The sequence below is a fragment of the Phodopus roborovskii genome, unplaced genomic scaffold (assembly GCF_943737965.1).
Source record: "Phodopus roborovskii unplaced genomic scaffold, PHOROB, whole genome shotgun sequence".
Lineage (NCBI taxonomy): Eukaryota > Metazoa > Chordata > Mammalia > Rodentia > Cricetidae > Phodopus > Phodopus roborovskii.
Window position 1 is genome coordinate 26,052,862 of NW_026126549.1, and position 21,135 is coordinate 26,073,996.

General features: G+C 44.9%; 1 protein-coding gene across 1 annotated transcript in view; it reads right to left on the reverse strand.

Annotated features, from left to right (window-relative positions):
• The window catches only part of Afg3l2 (AFG3 like matrix AAA peptidase subunit 2), a 41,907-nt gene extending 30,498 nt beyond the window's left edge, over window positions 1-11,409 (reverse strand). The window contains exons 1-6 of the mRNA XM_051201203.1: window positions 11,126-11,409; window positions 8,028-8,124; window positions 7,621-7,698; window positions 5,212-5,315; window positions 4,954-5,106; window positions 857-931 (exon numbers count right to left, since the gene is read on the reverse strand). Of these exons, the coding sequence (XP_051057160.1) occupies window positions 857-931; window positions 4,954-5,106; window positions 5,212-5,315; window positions 7,621-7,698; window positions 8,028-8,124; window positions 11,126-11,239 (621 nt within the window). The 5' untranslated portion in view covers window positions 11,240-11,409. The remainder of the gene's footprint in view (window positions 1-856; window positions 932-4,953; window positions 5,107-5,211; window positions 5,316-7,620; window positions 7,699-8,027; window positions 8,125-11,125) is intronic.
• Window positions 11,410-21,135: the final 9,726 nt, after the last annotated feature.

The window sequence follows — 21,135 nt, forward strand, 5'->3', positions numbered from 1 at the left end:
CAGAAGGACCCAAGTTCAATTCCCAGTACCTACATATCAGCTAACAACTCTTAATGCCAGTTCTAGAAGACCCAACACCCTCTTCTGACTTCCACAGATATCGCATGTACATGGCACACAGACATTCATGCAGGCAAAACTCCCATACACATAAAATAAAACCGTAATATAAACTTTTTTTTTTTTTTTTTAAGAAAGGCATTTAAAAACCTACTTGAAAAGAAAATCCTTTCTGTAGATAAACAAGTACTCTTTTCTTCTTGTCCATTTCCCAGGGGCCTATTTCCAAAGTAAAGCCCAGTGTAATACAATAGTAACAGCTCAAGTTGGCAGTGCACACACTATGTAAGGCACTGCTAAGCCCTTGATGTGCACATTAACTCATTTCATTTCACCTTGAGGACCCTCTTAAGAGGTGGGATTGAGGTGACAGTGATAATCAAACACAGGCCAGCAGAAAAATAACAGAAATGCTATGTGGGGCACTGCCCTTCTAATATTTAGGGCTGGAGGACTCTTGGGTACCTGGAGACAAACTCCTTGAGGAACCTAGCGGAGACAATTATTCTACATAATGACTCCCTCAGGATCCACAGGAAAATGGTTCCAAATCCTAGGAAAATCTGAGACCAAAATCTGAGATGTACAAGTCCCTTCTATGAAATGGTTATCCAAACCAACCCAACATGGAAGCCTCTCCATGCACATACCAGCAAGTGTCACACCTGTGGCACAGCAGACCCCACTATCCCCAACGGTCATATCTAATGTAATCCAAGGGATGTTTTCTTGTCAGTTCTAAACCTGAAATAGGTTAATTTACAATTAACTCACATCAATTTATAAGATTATTTACCCCATCAACCGGAGTTTTTCCTGGTATAAAGGTCACACGAACAAAACGCTTATTGACAACTTCTAGTCTGTCCACCTAGAATGTTAAAAAAGGCAAATATTTAAACATAAGTTTACAGACAATGCTTGAGATGTTATTTTATTCTCGTTTTTTAAGCAAAGTCCAGGTCAGTCAGGACTACTACAGGCTTGAGACCATATATCAAAACAAAATGGAGGGGATGAGGAGCACACAGAGATGGCTCCGTGGTGAAGAGCACTTGCTGCTTTCACATAGGATCTGGGTTCCATTCCCAGAATGTACATAGTGGATGGCAACCATCTGGAACCCTAGTCCCAGGGCATGTGACACCTCTTCTGACTTCTGTGGGCACCAGACACATACATAATGCACAAATAAATGCAGAAAAATAGCCAGGCATGGTGGCACATGCTTGTAATCCCACTACTCAAAAGGCAGAGGCAAGTGGATCTCTGTGAGTTCGAGGCCAGCCTGGTCTACAGAGCGAGTTCCAAGACAGGTTCCAAAGCTACATGGAAACGTGTCTCAAAAAACAAACAAAATACTATTTTTCAAAAAGGTATATAACTCTTTTTTTCCCTTTTGATTTTTTGAGACAGCGTTTCTCTGTGTAATAGCTCTGGCTATCCTGGAACTTGCTTTGTAGACCAGGCTGACCTCAAACTCACAAAGATACACCTGCCTATGCCTTTCATCACTACATATGCAAGGTTTACCTACATTGGCATTTAATTCTGTGGAGCCTTGAGTTTGATGAGTACACTCCATGTTATCTCCACGCTCATTAGCAGTTAGGCTGTTTCAATTTGTACACAGTCCTACCCAAGGCTGCAGTGAACACCCTGTAGATAACGTCTGGAAAGTTCTTCTGGGATACAAGTCTACAGACAGCTAGATGAAGGGTGAGCTATAGAGCATACAGCCCTTCAGTGTACTAGATATTGTCAAACTGCTCTCCACAGTGGCTCTCCAATTTACACTCTTCTTAGCCAAAGATTCTGACTGCTTTCATCTCTAACATGTGGTGTTATAAGACTCTATTTTTTCCCATTCCCAAAACATCAAATAGTATATACTTGTTTTCTTTATTCTCCTAACTATATCTGATTTTAAAATTTCTTATTATTGTTACTATGATTTCTATATGTGAGGGATAAAGAGAAGGAAGGTATGGGGAAGGCATTTACATGCCACAGCAAGCACGTGGAGGTCAAAGGTACTCTGTGGCGGGATTCCTCTCCTTCCACCATATGTGAGCTCCTTGGATTAAAGTACAAAAGAATCTAAATAATTTCCTGTATCTTATTAATCCATAGTACAAAAGAAATGAGAGCTCAACAGCAAGAAAAACTATGAAACAACACAAATATAGGGAGACTGAGAATTCTACTCCCGAATGCCCAGTGCTCAACATTGAAATCAGACAGAAACTAATTTATTCATAGGATACACAACCTTGCTAAGGACATAGCTCAGTGGTAGACTATAAGAGCACTTGCTTCCTGTGGAAATGCATTTTTATCACAAAAATATCTCTTACATTCTAAGAGATGGAAACTTTTGCTGGACCCCACCACCAAGTTAACAAGACACACTTAGGTCACTTAAGGCTGCTATCCTACTGTGTATTCAGCTTGTTTGTTTAACCTGCATTAAAAGAACAATGAAGCTGTCCTTAATTGCCTTAGATTTCCCATGTAATTATGGGGGGAAAAAACTAATGCATACTATGGCTTTAAGATATATACTCCTGGGGCTGGAGAGATGGCTCAGAGGTTAGGAGCACTGGCTGCTCTTCCAGAGGTCCTGAGTTCAATTCCCAGCAACCACATGATGGCTCACAACCATCTATAATGAGATCTGGTGCCCTCTTCTGGCCTGCAGGGACACATGGAGGCAAAATACAGTATACAAAATAAATCTTTAAAAAATAAAAAAGAGAATATTAAAAAAAAAATACACACACAAAGTCCTCCATACCCAGACCCAGAGTAATGCATACGTGTATGTGGTTATGGTAATATGTGTTGGAAACTGTAAGCAGACTGAAAACAACCTTATATAACAAATATCCACCAATAATGTTGGAACCAACATACAGCTTGATAGCATGTGTTGTTTATTACCTGGGTCAGCTGGGGTCATTTGTAATGACTTCATCCCTTGATAAACTTAGGGATCTGTAAAGTATACCTCATTCCTCCCCTATTTGTGCTTCCTGTCCTCTTTAATAGGAGAACAAAACCCTTTGTTGGAAACATAGACACATAGACAGATTCATAAGAGGGCCTTTATGAAGGCCACATGCCACATTCAGACTCATATAACAGGCAGGTAACAGACAGGAAGAAAGAAGTGGAGAATTCAAGTCTGGGTTTGCTCTTAGTTAAGTTACTCCAAGAGAAAGTCCTTTTCATTTATCCTTATTGCGACACCAACTCATTACTGGTGACTCTGAGTTTATCACTAATGTGTTCAAATGGGCACAGTTCACATGCATAACATCCTAAGTGATGACACAATCTAGAAAATCCTGGAAATACCACTGCACAGGGTGGTACATGTCAGGTCCAAAGGAAATCATTTCCCCAAATTCTGGCGCCCACCCATTCCCCTCTACCAAAGGAGCCATTCCCTTCTTACTGGCAGAAGGGACAAATGGCTGTCTGTGGTACCTATTAGCATACCAAAGTGCATGCTGGCCTCCAAGCTCCCTCAGTATGTAAGTACCTGTATTTTGTTTGACAGTTATTTAATGTGACTTACTCATCCATCCCCCTATCCACACCACCCCACCCCACCACCATAAACTTCTCCAGTTTCTGGGCTTCCTTCCCTTCCCCCAGCTTCTTATCCCATATGACCCTGCTATTTAGGCCATGCTTATATTGTTTATAATCTAATAAAGCCACTGGAGATCAGAATGCAAATCCAGCCATACTATTCAGATATAGAAACTGGGTAGTGGTGGCACACACCTTTAATCCCAGGATTCCAGGGCCAGAGGCAGATGGGTTTCTGTGAATTCAAGGCTACCCAGGGCTACATGAGAGTGAATCAGTCTAAAAGAGAAACAGAGCTCACACCTTTAATCCCAGCACTAGGGAGGTATACTAGGAAGAAGCAAAGGGTCTCATGTGAGATTTAGTTTCAAGGCACAAGAAAGACAGGCTCTCCAATTCAGCCTTGGTAAGACCTACTGGCTGGCTGTATTGTTTTTTCTATCTTCAGCTTGAATCCCAGTATCTGTCTCTGGGTTTTTATTATTCGTGCTGCACATGCTCTCTCTTCCTCTCGTGGCCTCCTCCCTTTTCCTGCACTGTCTTCCTCTCTTGCTCTGCCCCGTCTCTCTTACAGCCAATTCCAGTCTGCTGGCCATGATCAATCTATTCCTTTTCTCCCTTCTCTGAACTCAGCCAGATACCTCTGGCTATAGTTTCCCTCACAGATACAATAACAGCCTCCTCCTCAACCATACCCTAGAGTGGTCATGTTGTCACTTTATACACTACATACCTCTAAGTTTGAGACCAGCCTGGGCCACATTGCAAGTTCCAGGTTAGCCAAGGCTACATAGAGACCTTGTTGACACCCCCCCCACAAACCCCACCATCCAAAGGGGGGTAGTGAGATGGCTCAGTAAGTAAAGACACTTTCTGCCAAGCCAACAACCTGAGTTTGACCCCTGGGACTACATTGTATAAGGAAAGACATAATTCCAAGTTGTCCTCTGGCCTGCACGCATGCACACACATAAAGAAGACTAAAACAAAATTAATAAGAAGTGGCACACACCTTTGATTCCATCACTTGGAGGCCGAGGCAGATGGATCTCTGTGAATTTGAGGCCAGCCTGATCTACAGAGTGGGTTCGAGGAGAGCTAGGGTGACACAGAGAAATCCTGCCTCAGAAAAACAATAAATAAATAAATAAGTGTATATTTACTGAAACTTTCATGAATAATATCAGTATGCAAAGAACTTTATAATGGAAAAGTGAGTGTTGACCACTTTGTTGTCTAACATAGCTGCATTCCACCTTGAGAACTGTGACATCCCACCCCCACATTACTTACCACTCCTTTAGCAAGGTAGTTATTGACAAAGTCTTTCCATGTGATTTCTCTCCCAGAACTCTTGAACAGGAAATAAATCATGACTCCACCCCAAAAGAAAGCAGTCCAGAGAAAGTACAATCTGAAATCCTTGTCATCCCATGGAAAGTCACCCTAGACAGAGAGGGACAGTTTATGTAAGGAAATATGATCTGAGTTATATGGGCTTTCCTTGGGGCCACCAACCCGACCTCAAAAGTCAACAGTTTGAAATCAAACCTTCTGGAACCTGGACCACCAGTGGGAGTCTTCTTTCTTGCCACGGCGCTTCCCTCCCCCACCACCTGCACCTCCAGAAGAGCGGGGAGCCACTGGCTGTGAGTCTGTCATAAATAAGAGCAGCGTGACCAGCATGCACCACTGCACACTGTCACTAAGGAGAGCATAGCTCCACAGGGACCTGGGGATCTAAGGACACACTGACTGGCCAACCATCAGTTACTGCGCAAAATCCATGAAGAAAGCCATTAATACAAAGTGGCAACGCTAAGAGGCTCCTAAACACCTGTCTGCAAAGAGCTCAGAAAATATACAGAGTAACCCCCAACCCCCAACCCCAGAAGATTAGCACTATTACATCCATTTTAGGAGAAATACACCCCCACCCCACCCCCATCCTAAGTAACTTGTTGGATAATTTGTTGCCACGTCACATAGGAGAACAGAGAGGGTTTAAATCCAAGCCAAATCCTCATCCAAGTTAAAAAGTGTGTGCAGGGCTGGAGATGTAACTCGGGTGGCAATGTTGGCCTAACATACACGAAACTGAGGGTTCAGCCCCCAGCGCCACATAAACCAGGGGTAGTGGTCTCAGAACTTGAGGTGACCTGTCTGTTACTTAAGTCCTCCTCCCCACAGATCTGATCCTTCCTAAAGGCAGCCCAAATGAATCAATGCAGCCATTGACGTGTCCTTTCTTCTACCACTTTGTTATCTTCCCAATGACCTACAAGTACCATTCTAATGTCACCAACTACCACAAAACAACCTCTCTCATGAAGCAGGAGGTAAGGCCTTGGGTGCCTGTCACCCTTGATGGCTTCATGACACACTCACTAAATTACTGCCTGCACAGAGGAAGAGGTAACATGGCCACCCAACAAGGTACAGCACTAAGAATCAGAGCTAGCACAATACAAGTTGGGTAACAATATTCTAATTACTCTGAGACAAGGTAACATCCAAAGGGCTGAATTTATAATGTAGATTCCTTATCACTGGTGTGCCTGCCAACTACTGGACCTTGGTAAATCCTACAGCACTACCCAGTAACCAACACTGCAACCCAGAGCCTTTAAAAACAAGGGCTATCCTGGGGATGTCACTAAACAATAGATTGCTTAGCATAGGTAAGCACCTAGGTTCAATGCCCAGAACCATCAATAACAAAAGGCCAAAGATCTGACTTACATTTTCCCTTACATTTCTCTAAGAGGGATGCCAGCTGGATGCCAATAGGTGCCAAACATTGACATTGTGCTAAATAACACAATACTTATGAAATAGGAGCAGAAGACTTGGTGCCACAAGATCTGCCCACCTACCTGCCCCACGTTAAAAAAAATCCTCTCCAGGCCGGGAAGGGAGTAATGTACACCTTTAATTCTAGCACTCAGGAGTCAGAGGTAGGTAGATCTCTGTAAGTTCAAGACCAACCTGGTTTATAAAGTGAGTTCCAGGAAAGCCAGGGATACACAAAGAAAAACCCTGTCTCAAAAGGAAAAATGAAAGAAACCCTCTCTAAATCAGTAGACAAGACTCTCTTAAGGTTCAGGGTTTAAATTTCTAAATTAAAATTTTTAATTAAAAAATCTAGGAACACTGCACTATGGAATTACAGACATAGCTCAATGGTTAAAGAGTACTTCCTACTCCTCCAAAGGACCCAAGCTGGTTCCCAGCATCCATGTCACCCCCATCAGGCAACTCACAACCACCTGTAACCCCAACACTGGGGAATCTGACATCTTCTGAACTCCACAGGCACCTGCACATCACATGTGCACACAAAAGAAATTAAAATAAAGCTGGGCAGTGGTGGCTTTTTTCCCAATTGTTTCCCAGCACTTGGGAAACAGAGGCAGGCAGATCTCTGTGAGTTCAAGACTAGCCTCATCTACAAGAGCTAGTTCCAGGACAGGCTCCAAAGCTACACAGAGAAACCCTGTCTCAAAAAACAAAAACAAAAATTTAAAATAAATCTTCAATGATAAAACAGGCTGTACTTTCCCACAATAAATGTCAAATAAACTGCATGTTCTAAGACTTTTCTCAATAATTTAAATTATGTGTCAAGGTCTCTTTCTTCCTCCCTTATCTCTCTCCCCTCTCCCTTCCCTTCTCCCAATAAACTCCCCACATAAAATAAATAGGTAGATAAATAAATTATGTGTCAGAAATGCTTACCAAATACTTTTAGTTTGATCAGTCACTCTCTCTCCAAGGTGACTCTGAACTACTTCCGTGTGTAAAATGGCAGGGAGATGATACAAAAGAGAATCAAGAAATAACACGGGGTGCACTGAACTCTGAGTGTGTGTGACCACAGTTACACAGCCGACTTCTGGCAACTCTTTTCTCAGAGAAAACCACAGGAAAATAATAAAACCAATCTTTCTTTAAAACTACCTTTTTTTTCTCCAGCAGTTTCCTTAGGTTCACTAGCCTTTTTTCCATTTTTTCCATTAGGAAAATATTTTTCAAATCCTGTTAGGAAAGATAAAAAATAGCTTCATACTAAAATTCGTCAGGTTTTGTGCATATTGTTGCTGCTGACACACCATTAGAAATCATAACATTCCTTGGGTAGAAATACATCAAAGTCTAAATAACACAGTTCACAATTTAGAGGTATTCAATTTCATCACCTGTATGATATTCACTTGTGGGTGACATATTTCCCCCACTACCATCAGACACAGGAGATGACAGCTAGTCATCCTGAAGCCAACCTATGTACCCACACAGGAAGCCCCTCCCAGGGCATGTCCCTTTAACAAGAACACAGGGTACCAGAGGCAGACTGAAGCACTTACCTTTGGGAGGTCGGGAGCAGAATCTTTGATAAGCAGCAATCACATCCCTCAGAAGAGAGTTTCTGGTTGTTGTCTGCACTGTAGCATATTGATAAAGCTGCAACATGACATCAAAATAAGAGTATGAGGGCTATTCCACAACACAAGAGGAAAAGGACTTTATTCCTAACATCCAACAGAGTTATGAACTTCCCCTTGGGAAGAACCAAGGCTTGATGGCACAAGGCTACTCTATTCTAGCATCAGAACCAGCAGGTGAACACTAGTTCACAAAAACATGGGTGCTTCAACATCAGACACAACCCAGGACTACAGTCCAATTATAAACACCTATGAACCCATTCACCTGGTCAATGTTTATCTGATTCGAAGCACCCAAAAGACAAACTCTGACCCAAAATCTACTGTTTTGTGCTGAATCATTATCAGGTACTTACCTAAAGTTACAAGCCAGTACTACTTATAAACAATGCTAAATTTATCTCTCTTCTGTGATGAGAAAGTCTGGGCTAACTGTCAGTCCTTACACTAGGCAACTGCTAAAGATGGGCTGTCATCCTGATGAGAATCACAGCCTTAGGAAGATACATCTCTGCTTCAAAACATGCTGTTTGGGGTCTGGGATGTGGCTCAATAGGAAAGCTCACACTTAGCATGTGTAGGCCCTGGGTCTGAACCCTAGCACCACAAAATTACTATCAACAGTTACCTGCAGGGTCTGAGAATGCTCAAAGTGAGGTTCACCTGTATTAGTTATTGCAGCCCAGCCTCTTCTGTAGTCTGATTAGAAAAATAAGGCAGCAACCTCTCAAGTAGGACACCTCACACTCACCTGGGTGTGTGAGCACCACCAGAAAGACAGGTATTGGAGAAGAGACACAAACCCTTGCACATTGCTGGTGAGATATAATAGTCAAGCCACTCTGGAACACAGGCAAATTCTCAGCCTATTTAATGTAGGAGGGCCAGTCAGACACTTTAGTGGGTGAAGACACATGCCACCAAGACTGATGACCTAAGTTCAATCCCCAGAACTCACATGGCATCCTCTAACTTCCACACAAGTGGCATGACATGCACATGTGCGCACACATGCAGAAGCAAGGGGAACACAATATGTGAAAGCTTGGTATGGAACTAGGCACAGTTATACCTCAAAAATGCCCTTGGGGTGGGATTGGGGGGGCTAGAGCTCAGTGGTCAAAACGATGTTTGTTACTCTTGCATAGGACCCAGTTTCAGTTCCCATCAACCAACGGTGGCTCACAACAGTCTACAATTCCATTTTAGGGGATCTAACTTCCTGACCTCCTTGTGCACCAGGTATGAATGAGGTGCACATACATACAGGCATGCAAAACACTCATACATCACATACATAAAACAAAACAAACAAATCTAAAAAAAAGTTTTAATGCCTTCTGGAGGCTGAGGATGTAGCGCTTCTCTAGCATGCACAAAACCCTGGGTTTGATGTCCCAGCACCACACAATAAACCAGGCATGGGCCACCACACCTATAATTCCACCACTCAGGAAACAGAGGCAGGAGGATAACATGCTCAAAGTCATCCTGGGTTATACATCCTGTACAGCAAAGAAATGTTCAGGTGTCATTTATATGTCCCAGGAGGTAGATGTCACACATACCTATACCAATTAGCAGTAGCTGTCTGAAACCAGACTTCCTTATGTCTCTGCATTCACTGGTGACTCACAGGGACAACAGTCCCACTAAGGCCTTTTAATGAGATTCAACCTTGTCAGGCAGATCCCTGAGTCCAATGTTCACTGATTATAAAAGGATCAGATGAGCAAGGTAAGATGGGAGAATAGACGAATACTACACAGATGGCTACAATAGGGAAGTACACAGTAGAAAAGATAAGGATTCAGAAATAAAATACAGGGATGACAGGGAGCTTCAAAGAAATGTCACAAACGCAAGTACCCTCAGCAATTCCTATCCATGGCTTCCGTCCTCATATCCCACTAGTAAAACACACTAGGAAACGGGGGGGGGGGGGGGGGATCACATGAATTGGTGTGATAGTGCACTTGAGAGATGGAAGACAGGAGGATCTGGAATTCAAGGCCAACCTCAGCAATGAAGAATGCTTGAGGCCAATTTAGGTTTAGTTAATATTTTCTAGTAGTGGCGGGGATGTATTTGGTTGGTTGGTTGGTTAGTTGGTTGGTGTTGGGTTTTGGACATTATTCCTTGAATGCTAGGGTATAAAAACTATGTACAAACCGTATTTACTAGGTATTAAATTAACCTAGGGATGAACATGTAAGGGAAGAGTCAGCCTGACTAGGAGGAGCAGGTGGGAGATTAAGGAGGCTAGCCTGGGCTACACCAAGACCGACTCTCAACTATCCCCAGACAAATGAACCAAAGTACACAGAAGTGCGTGCATCTTCTGATTTTGGTACGGGTTCTGGCATCAACGCCCTGCCCTGTGGATACTGAAAGCCTGCTCTAGCTTGTAAGAAAACAGCCTGAACTCACAGTCCGCAAGGGCAATGGGCAGCTAGTAAGTGGTCAAGCCAGGTTCCAGTGACAATTCGCACTCTTCAACCGCCATGCTATGTACCTCTGGGTAAAACCTGTGCTGGGCTGGCAGACAGCAAGAAGCTGTGTCATAGTTCTGCCAACACAGCATCATTTCAAAAAAACGTACCAGATCTTGTGTGACCCTACACCAGCGGTGAAGCCTCATGATAGGCGCTGTTATGCAACAAAATACATAGGCCCTACTGTGAGCAGCACGCTTTGACACCAGTGGTATTTGCCGGTGTGTATTCAGGATGCTAGCAACGGCCCTACTCGACAGATGGGAAAGGGAGGTCCCACAGCCCCTCAGGCTCCCCGGTGCAGCTCACTCGTCCGTCGCTTTCCAGTGCCACGAAAGTCAGCGAGACCACGGCTGCAAGCAGCAATACCGAGGCGTCCCGGCGCCACTCCCGGCACCGCGGCCCACACGGCCCGCGGGAGACCAGGGGACTCAGGCCGTCACGCGTCCCGGGCCGGTGACCTTGACACCTGCGCCCGCGCCGGAAGCCGGCCGAAGCGAGCAGCGGCGACGCGGGACTCACCGTGCGGAGGAAGGGCCGCTGCCCCGGACCCAGACAGCGGCTGGGCACGAGCAGCGGAGGGAGGCCGCGACGGCAGCCGCCCCTGCCCCACAGCAGCAGGCAGCGGTGAGCCATGGCGGGCTCGGCCCCCTCCCGGGCGCGCGCAGACACGGAGCCAAGGCGGGCGAGCGGCGGCGACCCTCAGCTTCCGCAGCTTATCGGTTCTCCGGGAACTGCGCGCCACCGGCGCAGGAGACCCGCGGCAGTACGCGAACCCACGCTCCACACGCGTACGCCAGGCCCCGCCCCGGCGTGCGGACGTCGACGTGCCCTATAGGCGGCCGACCACGCCCTCGGGTCGGGAGGGGCTAGGGCGCGCAAAGCGCCGGAGCCTGGCTGGAGGCGGGACCAAAAGAGGAGCGGGGCGCGGCCGTGGGCGGTGCCAAGTAAGAAGTAGGGCCGGGTTGGGGCGTGGCTGATCTCACACACACACACACACACACACACACACACACACACACGCAGATGGGCGGGGATTGATAGGGGCGAGGCTAGTGGAGGGTCCTGGAGGCTGGGTCAAATGATGAATGGGACGGGGTCGAATTGTATATGGGGCGGGACCAGAGGCGGGGCCCAAATAGGATGTCAGAGGCGGAGTCAAATGAGAGGGGCGGGCGAAAGGCGGAGCGGACGAAAGAGAAGGGTGGAAGGAGCAAATGGAGGCGGAGCCGAAAGAGGAACTGAAAAATAAAAGTGAGAGGGGCCAAATAAGGAGTGCTAGATTGGGGCTGGAGAGGTGGCTCAGAAGTTAAGAACACTGATTGCTCTTCCAGAGGTCCCAAGTTCATTCAGGACTGGAGACCACTGATCTTGTTTGACACTTTAGCATTCACTCTCTGATTTATCAAGTACTTAGGTGTTTGCTCACTGTCAGGCCTATAGCCAGGCTCTGCAAAGGCCACAACGCAGATATTGACTTATTTTCCTTTTGTTTTGTGGGACAGGGTCTACTATGCAGCTCTGGCTGTCCTCACACACTGCTGTGAACTGAAGTTGTGCTAAAGATTCTACATAGCTGATTGATAAGTCAAAACTACATGATTGTGAAGAGTTGGAATGTTGCAAAATCAGAGCCAAATTGTCTTGAGCTATGTTTAGTCCCTTTAATAACCCTGAGTGTTATTCACCCTTGTGTCTAACCTAACATCACCATGACTAAATTAAACCTAATTAATACTTATAGAAATGACTCATTGGTTAAGAACACTGACTGCTCTTCCAGAGGCCCTGAGTTCAATTCCCAGCAACCATATGGTGGCTCATAACCACATGAAATGAGATCTGGTGCCCTCTTCTGACCTGTAGGGACACATGCAGGCAGAACACTGTATAAATAAATAAAATCTTTAAAAAAAGAAAACTTCTGAACCATTGGCATGTATGAAGGCCTGAATTCAGTTCCCAGTGCCATAAACATGGGGGAAAGGAATCTTCCTGTGTCAAGAAGTGAGGCTCTACACTCTATGCTGCTAGTGATAGTGAAACAAAACTAGAAATCTGTATCAGAAAAAGCCCAGGACTGGGGTTGGGGGGGTGACCAAGTGACAAGTATACGGGATTTCCACACATATTTCATTTTGGTGTCTTTTCTCTAAGCTTTCTCTCCCTTACTGTGCCCCTTTGCCCCAATCACTCCCTTTCCCTTGGGCCCATTTCCACAAAACCTCTCTTTTTCTAGTCTCATAGCTGCCTTTCTGATTTCCTAGCCTTAACCCTCATTTACTTTCCCCTGTACAGTATTTGTCTTTTTGAGTCTAAGTTACCTTGATTTATATTTTCTAAATCCACCCATTTTTCCTCCAAGTGTTTTTCTTTCTTTTTTGTTTGTTTGTTACCAACACCATATGTGCTTTGTTCTTGACTTTTGAGACAGGGTTTCTCTGTGTAGCTCTTGCTGTCCTGGAACTCCCTTTGTAGACTAGGCTAGCCCGGAATTCACAGATATCCACCTAGTTCTGCCTCCTGAGTCCTGGGATTAGAGGCATTCACCACCGTGTCTGGCAAGAAAGGAATTCTCTAGCTCTGTGAGAACAGCGTCATGCTGGTACCAAAACCAGATGGACATCAGAAGAGAAAGAATAATTTTAAGTAATATACCTTATAGATGTACATGAAAAGCCTGAACAAATCCCAGAAAACCAAATATAGAGTTAAGTGCACTCTTACATATTTAAAATATACATCATGACCAAGTGAGACTAACTTAGATATGAGAATGGTGTTGCTGTTGTGGAAAGACCCGGGCAGTTCTCCCAAAAGCTAAACAGTCACTAATGACAGTACAGCATCTGCAATTCACTCCCTAAGCATGAGCCTCTGATGGTTTATGGTGATTGACAGCAGGACAGAATCTACAATCCCCTAGGAGGCAAACCTCTGGGTTCAGCTGTGAGGAAGTTTCTGGATTGGTCTAAATGAGAAAGGAGGATCCTCCCTAAATGTAGATGATTCCATCTGTTGGGTTGATGTTCTTGCACTGTGTAAAAAGGAGACAGAGGGGGCTGGAGAGATGGCTCAGTGGTTAAGAACACTGGCTGCTCTTCCAGAGGTCCTGAGTTCAATTCCCAGCATCCACATGGTGGCTTACAACCAAAATCTAAAATGAGAGAAAGAGAATGGGGCTAGCAACCACTCCCTGGTTAAGATCACTTGTTGCTCTTACAGAAAACCCTGGGATCCCAATATCGAAGTGATGGTTTAAATTTAAGAGCTGTGTGCTAGTGTACACCTTTAATCCCAGCACGCAGGAGGCAAAGCAGATCTGTGAGTTTGAGACCAGCCTGGTCTACATAGTGAGTTCCAGGACAACCAGAGCTACACAGAGAAGCCCTGTCTCAAAATAATGATGATGATGATAAAGAGAAAGAAAGTAAGGTAGCACTTTAGGAAACAGGGGTGTTGTGGAATATTATTTTAACTGGGCAAGGATGTATTACATTGGTTTATGCCTTGGAATATTAGTTTAACTGTGTAAAGGTGCGATACATTTGTTTCTGCTGAATTTGTTTAACGATGTAAGGATCTGTGATTAATTAGGTAAAGATGTGTTACTGTTTCACCTTGCCTGCCTAAGGCACTTGACTGGTTTAGTAAAAAATTGAATGGCCATACTGGGGTATGGAGGCACATGCCTTTAATCCCAGCACTCGAGAGGCAGGCGGATCTTTGTGAGTTCAAGGCCAACCTGCAGATCTTTGTGAGTTCAAGGCCAGCCTGGTCTACAGAGTGAGGGCCACAATAGGCTCCAAAGCTACATAAAACAACTCTTTCTCTCTCCTGGAAAAAAAAAATAGCTGGATGACCAATAGCTCGACAGAGAAAGGATAGGTGGGGCTGAAGGGCAGAAAGAGAAGAGAACAAGAAGAGAGGAGAGAACAAGAGAGACACCTGGTGTCAGAAGCTAGGTAGCCTCAGCCAGACAGGAGAAGCAGTGAAAGGAAGGTAAAAAGCAAAAGGAAGGTAAAGAGAAACAGGTTAATTTAATTTAAAAGAGCTAGCCAGAAACCAGCCTAAGCTACACCGAGCATCCAAAACTAATAATAAGTCTCCATGTCATGATTTGGGAGCTGGTTGGTGGCCCAAAAGAAAAAGCCTGGTATACTGGAGGATAGAGGATTGTGAAGTTAAGGCCAGTCTGGGCTACAGAGTGAAATCTGGTCTTTAAAACAAGCAAGGGCTGGTAAAATGTGTCAGCCTGTAAAAGTGCTTACCATGCAAGCCTTACGACCTAAGTTTAATCCTGAGAACCCACATAAAAGTGAAAGGAGATAACCATCACACAAAGTTGTCCACACACACACATTCAGTCCACAGGGAGCCAGAGGAATTGGGGGTGGGCGCAGGATCTTAATATGCCTAAAGGGAAGAAACACAGGTGGCCTAAAGTTGGCACTTGGAATGGTACCCAGTGTCACAATCCATCAGGGACAGGCAGCTTAAAGGCTTATCTAGAGCTGGACATGGCTGTACACATCTATAGTCCCAGAAGTGGAAAGAGGGAGACAGGAGATGGAAAGTTCAAGGACAGCCTGTGCTACATAGTGAGACCTTGCCTCAAAAACTAAGTAAACAGAGCTGGGCATGGTGGCTCATGTCTGTACTCCCAGCATTTGGGAAGCTAAGGGTCACTGCACGTGCAAGGCTAGCCTGGCCTACACAATAAGGTCAGGGCTAGCTTTCCATGTGTGAACCTATGTTCCATATGTATTTGCAAAATATACACTTTATTTTTTCATGAAGTTCTATTTTAATGTACATGGAGTTCTGCTTTGTATGTAGTTTTGCGTAGGCAACTCCATTATGTTCTGCAACACTGGGTGTCCACTTTATTGCTCTCTACCTTCATCTTTGAGACTAGGTCTCTGGCTGAGCTTGGAGCTCACTGTTTAAGTTAGTCTGGCTGACAAGCAGACCCTCCGGAGGCACTCCCCAGCTCAGGGGTTACAGGCATGTACCACCACACCCTGAACTCAGGACTTCATGCTTGCACAGCAAGAAATTTACTCACTCGGTCATCTTGCCAGACCCCAAGGAGCATTAAAAAAACAAAACAAAACAAAACAAAAAAACTTCTCATGTATTTCCAGTTCAGATAAAATGAATATTTACATTATGTGTGTGAGCTAGTGAACATCCACAGCATATTTTATTTAGGACAGGGTCTCACAAATATGTATACAGATTGCCTTAAAGCTCACTGTATAGACCTCTGGAGTGGTGGGATTTCAGGACGGGCTTGCACACTCAACAGGGTGTGTAGTCCCATTTGATTTGGTTCAGGTGATTTATCCCAAAGCCTCATCCCTTATAGTTAGAAAAACACTGAGCTGTATCCCCAACCTTTTTCTTCTTCTATTTTACTTTCTCTTCAGTTTCTTTTCCTTTCTTCTGTCTTTATCATTTTATTATTTTTAAATTTTGAGTCTGTCTTAGTAAGTTTCTCAGAGTAGCCTTGAATTTACTGTGTTATCCCAAGCAGGTCCTGAACTTGTGATCCTCTTGCCTCAGTATTCCAGGTACCTGGGATGCCAAGCCTGTCTTCAGGTTCTGAAGAACATTTTTAAAAAGTAGTGATTTGTGATGGTTAGGGTCAGGAATTTGGGATTGCTCAAATGCACGTGCTGCATATATTTGTTCACTAGATGGCAGGCGAGCTCTATAAAGCTCTTCAAGACACCCAGCATCTGTGTTTCAAAAAGCCTTAAAATAAAGCTGGACTTGGTGGCATAAGTCTTTAATTTCAGCACTGGGAAACAGAGATAGCCATATCTCTGAGTTCAAGTCCAGCCTGGTCTACAGAGAAAGTTCCAGGACAGCCAGGGCTATTCAGAGAAACTATGTCAAACAACAAACACGAATTTAGAAAACTTAAAAGATAGGTTTGGATTTCTTTTGAAATCATCATTAAATGATTTTACTATAGCCCATAGTCCATCTGTTGAGTTCCCAAGCTTTTTCCCTGAGACAAAGCTGTGTGCAAGATCTACTTCAGTTAATGTATCTCAGGTGAAATACTCTAAAAAATGTCCATTTAAGATCATCTAGATCTGTGGTTCCCTATCTCCCTAATACTGCAACCCCAACCAGAAAATTATTTTCAGTGCTACTTCATAACTGTCATTTTGCTACTGTTATGATTCATAATGTAAATACCTGTGTTTTCTAATGGCATTGGGCCAGCCCTGTGAAAGGGTTATTTGATCCCCCAGAGGGTTTGTGACCCATAGGTTGAGAACTGCTGCTCTAGATAATAATGAAAAATAATGAATTACAACACTAATCTGAGGGGCTAGCAATACAAGCTGCATGAATTGTGGCAGCTGAGCATTTGGAATTCCTTAATCAGCATTTTCCTCATAGTGACTCAGGTTTTTTGTTGTTGTTTTGGTTTGGTTTTTTAATTTATTAAGTATACAGTGTTCAGCCTGCATGTATGCCTGAAGGCCAGAAGAGGGCACCAGATCTCATTATAAATGGTTGTGAGCCACCATGTGGTTGGGAATTGAACTCAGGACCTCTGGAAGAACAGTCACTGTTCTTAATCGCTGAGCCATCTCTCAAGCCTTCTGAGTCAGCATTTTTCTTGAAAATGTTTCCTCATGAGTTCATTAGTACACTGAAGTAAAGTGAAAGTGTCATAAAGTCTCTAGATTTGGAACATAGCTCAGAGCTACAGTGCTCTCCTAACATGTTCAAAGTGGCACTTCGGCAAAGCAAAGTCAACCAATTGTGTCTTCCTGAAAGACTACATGGAAACATCAGAGTCCTTGATGATAGCCACCTTGAAGTATGCTAGGCTGTCAAGAATTAATGTGCACAGCAGACACAAGGAGGCAAACTTTTGAGGTGTGTGTTGCGAGATTCAGAAGTTCCGAGTAAGGAGGGCTTGGGAAGAGGAGACAACAGAGACAAAGGGTTGCACGACTGCACCTTGGCAAAATAAGGCTCAAGATAGATTTGAACATGTCTGGATTCTAGCATTTTCCTTTAGAGACTTGTTTTTATCTTATGAGTGCTCTACCTAAATGTATGTATGTATGCCACATACATGCAGTGTCTGAGGAGGCTAAAGGAGGGCATTGGATCCCATGGCATTGGAGTTACAGACAGTTATTAGCCACCATGGAGGTGCTGGGAACCGAACCCGGGTCTCTAAAGAGCAGCCAGTGCTCTTAATCACTGAGCATTCCCTCTAGCCCCTCCTGTAATTTCTTTTTCACTGTCAGCATTTGAACCCAGAGCGCCAGAGTCTAGGTAAGTTATACCATGGAGTTACATCCTCAGCCACTCAAAATGTATTCTGTAAGGAAGAGCTCAGCAAACCAAGCTAGTGTCCGCTCTCAGCTGCCCCCACATTGTTTGCTCTGACAGCACATCAGGACAGTTTAAGTCCCTGTGAACAAAACCTTTCCTGTAGTTGTATTAGTGAATTGGTGGCACACCTGTACCTGCTTATTCCTGTAGTTCTAGGGTACTGAATGAAACAAATATGCATGGGAAACGGACAAGGACAAGGAACAACTCCAATTTTTTGTTTTTAATTTCTCTCCTGCTGGGAGATTGGTTTTTCTTCCTAAGTTAAACAAACAAACCCTGCTCAGGTATAGCAACTCTCAAATACTATTTTTAGCAGCAGAGTCTTTTATTGTAAAAAAAGAAGGAAGGAAGGAAGGGAGGGAGGGAGGGAGGAAGAAAGGAAGGAGGAAGGAAAAGAAATATTTGAGGTATGGTGGCTCAAACCTGTTACTCCCAACACCTGTGTGTGTGTGGGGGGGGGGAGGCAGGAAGATCAGAAGTTCAAGACCATCCTCTGCTATATATTGAGCTTAATGTTTGCTGGGGTTTCACTGAAACCCTGATAAGAAAGAGAATTAAAGGCTCGTGCCGCCACACCTGAACCAAAACTAGACGTTTAAAGGGTGAGGGAATTATCTCAGCAGTACAGCCCATACTTGCTTGATACCCTGGGTTTAATCTCCAACACACACACACACAGACCCACACATCACACTCACAGACACACCACGTACACACACAGCACACACTCGTACACACAGACACACACACACCACACCCAGACACACACACCACACTTACACACTCACACACACCACATTCACACACTCACAGACAGACACATATACCACACACACACATACACACAAACATAAACACACACCTCACTGGCTGTGATAAGGCAGACCTATAATCCCAGCACTGAGAGACATAGCATGAACCTATCTCAAACAGCAGAAGAGTAGGACCACTGCTGGACCCAGGTGGCCAGTAGGCTTGAAGAACAGGGCTGGAAACACTAGACTAGCTGCCTGCTGGGAGTTGTCCTGGGTGGTGTGCCTGCCACCCAAGGCAGGACATTCTTGGCCTTATCACTTACTAGGAATGATCCTTGAGTCACTGAACAAGCAATTGGCAAGTACCTCCTGTTTGCCAGAGACTGGCTTAGGTCAAATGTACACAACAAATGGGCTTGAGAGCCTGTCCTTGATGCTAAGTCCCACTTTCCAAACTTTCGCCAGCATTGAATAGCTCCCGCTGCTCATAAAAGAAGTATAGTTTCTTCTGTTTTTTCCGACAGGGATTCTTTGTGTAATAGCTCTGTCTGTCCTGGAACTTGCTGTGTAGACCTATCTGGCCTCAAACTCACAGAGATCCACCTGCCTCTGTCTTCCAAGCATGGGATTAAAGGCGATCACCATCACTGCCAGGCAAAGTATAATTTCTTACTCTTTCCCCAGAAAAGTCCATTCAAGAGGCCTTATAGCAGGCCTGGAAACAGGCCCCAAGTCAGTGTGAGTCTGGCAGGAGAGACAGACCATCAAAGCCAATAGCTACAGAGCTTGATGAACAAGGCAGAAGGACTTCTGAGCTTTGTTTGGAATGTGGGAGGGGCAGCTCTGGGGACTGCAGGGTATACCTGTAGAGGCATGAGGCAGGCTCTCAAGGACAAGCCACCGGTGTCTGGCATGGGGTGGCTGATAGGAGGCTGTGAGACCAGTGCAGGCAGGAGGCATGACAATGACAGTTGCAGGAAGCCAGGCCTACGGTTCATCCCATTCTCACCCGCCCTTTTGGGGTGGCTGCTGCCAGCCTGCTTCTTTCTTCGGTAAAGGCCCTAAGGCTTAGAGAAAAGTAGCTCATGAAGAGGGGGGCACCACCGGCCCCAGACTTGCTGATTTCCTGTAAGATGGGGGCGGAAGAGTGGGTTAGCATCCTGTGCAAGAGGCTACGGCTGATTGGCTTTAAGGGACAAGGTACATGTCGCTAGCTTGGAGACTCTGGCTATTCCATGCCCTAGCAGTGACAGTGAGGAGAAATGTGCCTAAGAAATAAGGTGCTCGGAGCCTGCTGGGATATTGTAAGCACCCAGGATGCTGGAGTGAGACTAAAGTTTGGTGGAAAAGTGACAAGGAGATTGTCCTAATCAGGGTCACTATTGCTGTGACAAAGCTCTATGACCAGAAGCAACTTGGGGAGGAAAAGTTTTATTTGGCTTATACTTACTGTTTATTATTGAAGGAAGTCAGGACAGGAACTCAAACAGGGCAGGTATCTGGAGGCAGAGGCTGATGAAGAGGTCATGGATGGATGGTATATACCAGCTTGCTCCTCATGGCTTGCTCAGCCTGCTTTCTTATAGAACCCAGGACCACCAGCCCAGGGATGGCTCCACCCATAGTAGGCTGGGCTCTCTCCCTGTTGATCACTAATTAAGAGATGCCCTACAGACTTGCCTACAGCCCAATCTTATAGAGACAGTTTCTTAATGGAGACCCCCCTCCTCTCCAGTGACTCTAGCTTGTGTCAAGTTGACACAAAACTAGCCACCACAGAGATGCAGGTTGGGAGTCAATAAATGTGTTCCCAGGGAAGGTTCAGAGGGAGAAGAGGGGAATATACAAAGGAAACAGGGAAAGGTGTTCTTGCTACCATGACAGTGAGCTACCGAGAAAGTGTGCAGCCACTGAAACACAACAGAGAGGGTCAGTGAAAGCAGGACATAGTGCTGAGCAGCCCTGGGTGGGCGTGGAGATCTTGGCTGAATGAGAGGTGCTTCAAGAACCCCTTACACTAACTGTGGGATATATAAGCAATTAAAACTAAATAAGACCTTCACGCCTCTCACCCCAGCACTTGGGAAGCAGAGGCAGGAGAATTGCTGCAAGTTGGAGGCCACTGAGGTCTTCAAAGAGATTTCCAGACCAACCAGCATTAAACAGTGAGGCTCTGCCTCAAAACAAAAGGAAAACGAAATAAAGAGATGGAGCCTCCGGTTCCTTTTCCCGTCAGATCTAGTTGCTGAACTTGGCTGTTGTGCAGCAGGAAGATTACACCAAAGCTGTCCTCTGTGAGCTGTAGCTTGGTATAGAGCATGAGGGCCAGATTCCAACAGGCCAGAACTCTTTTTGTGAAATGGGATAATCTGAGAAGTAGAGAAATGAATGTGAAGTTCT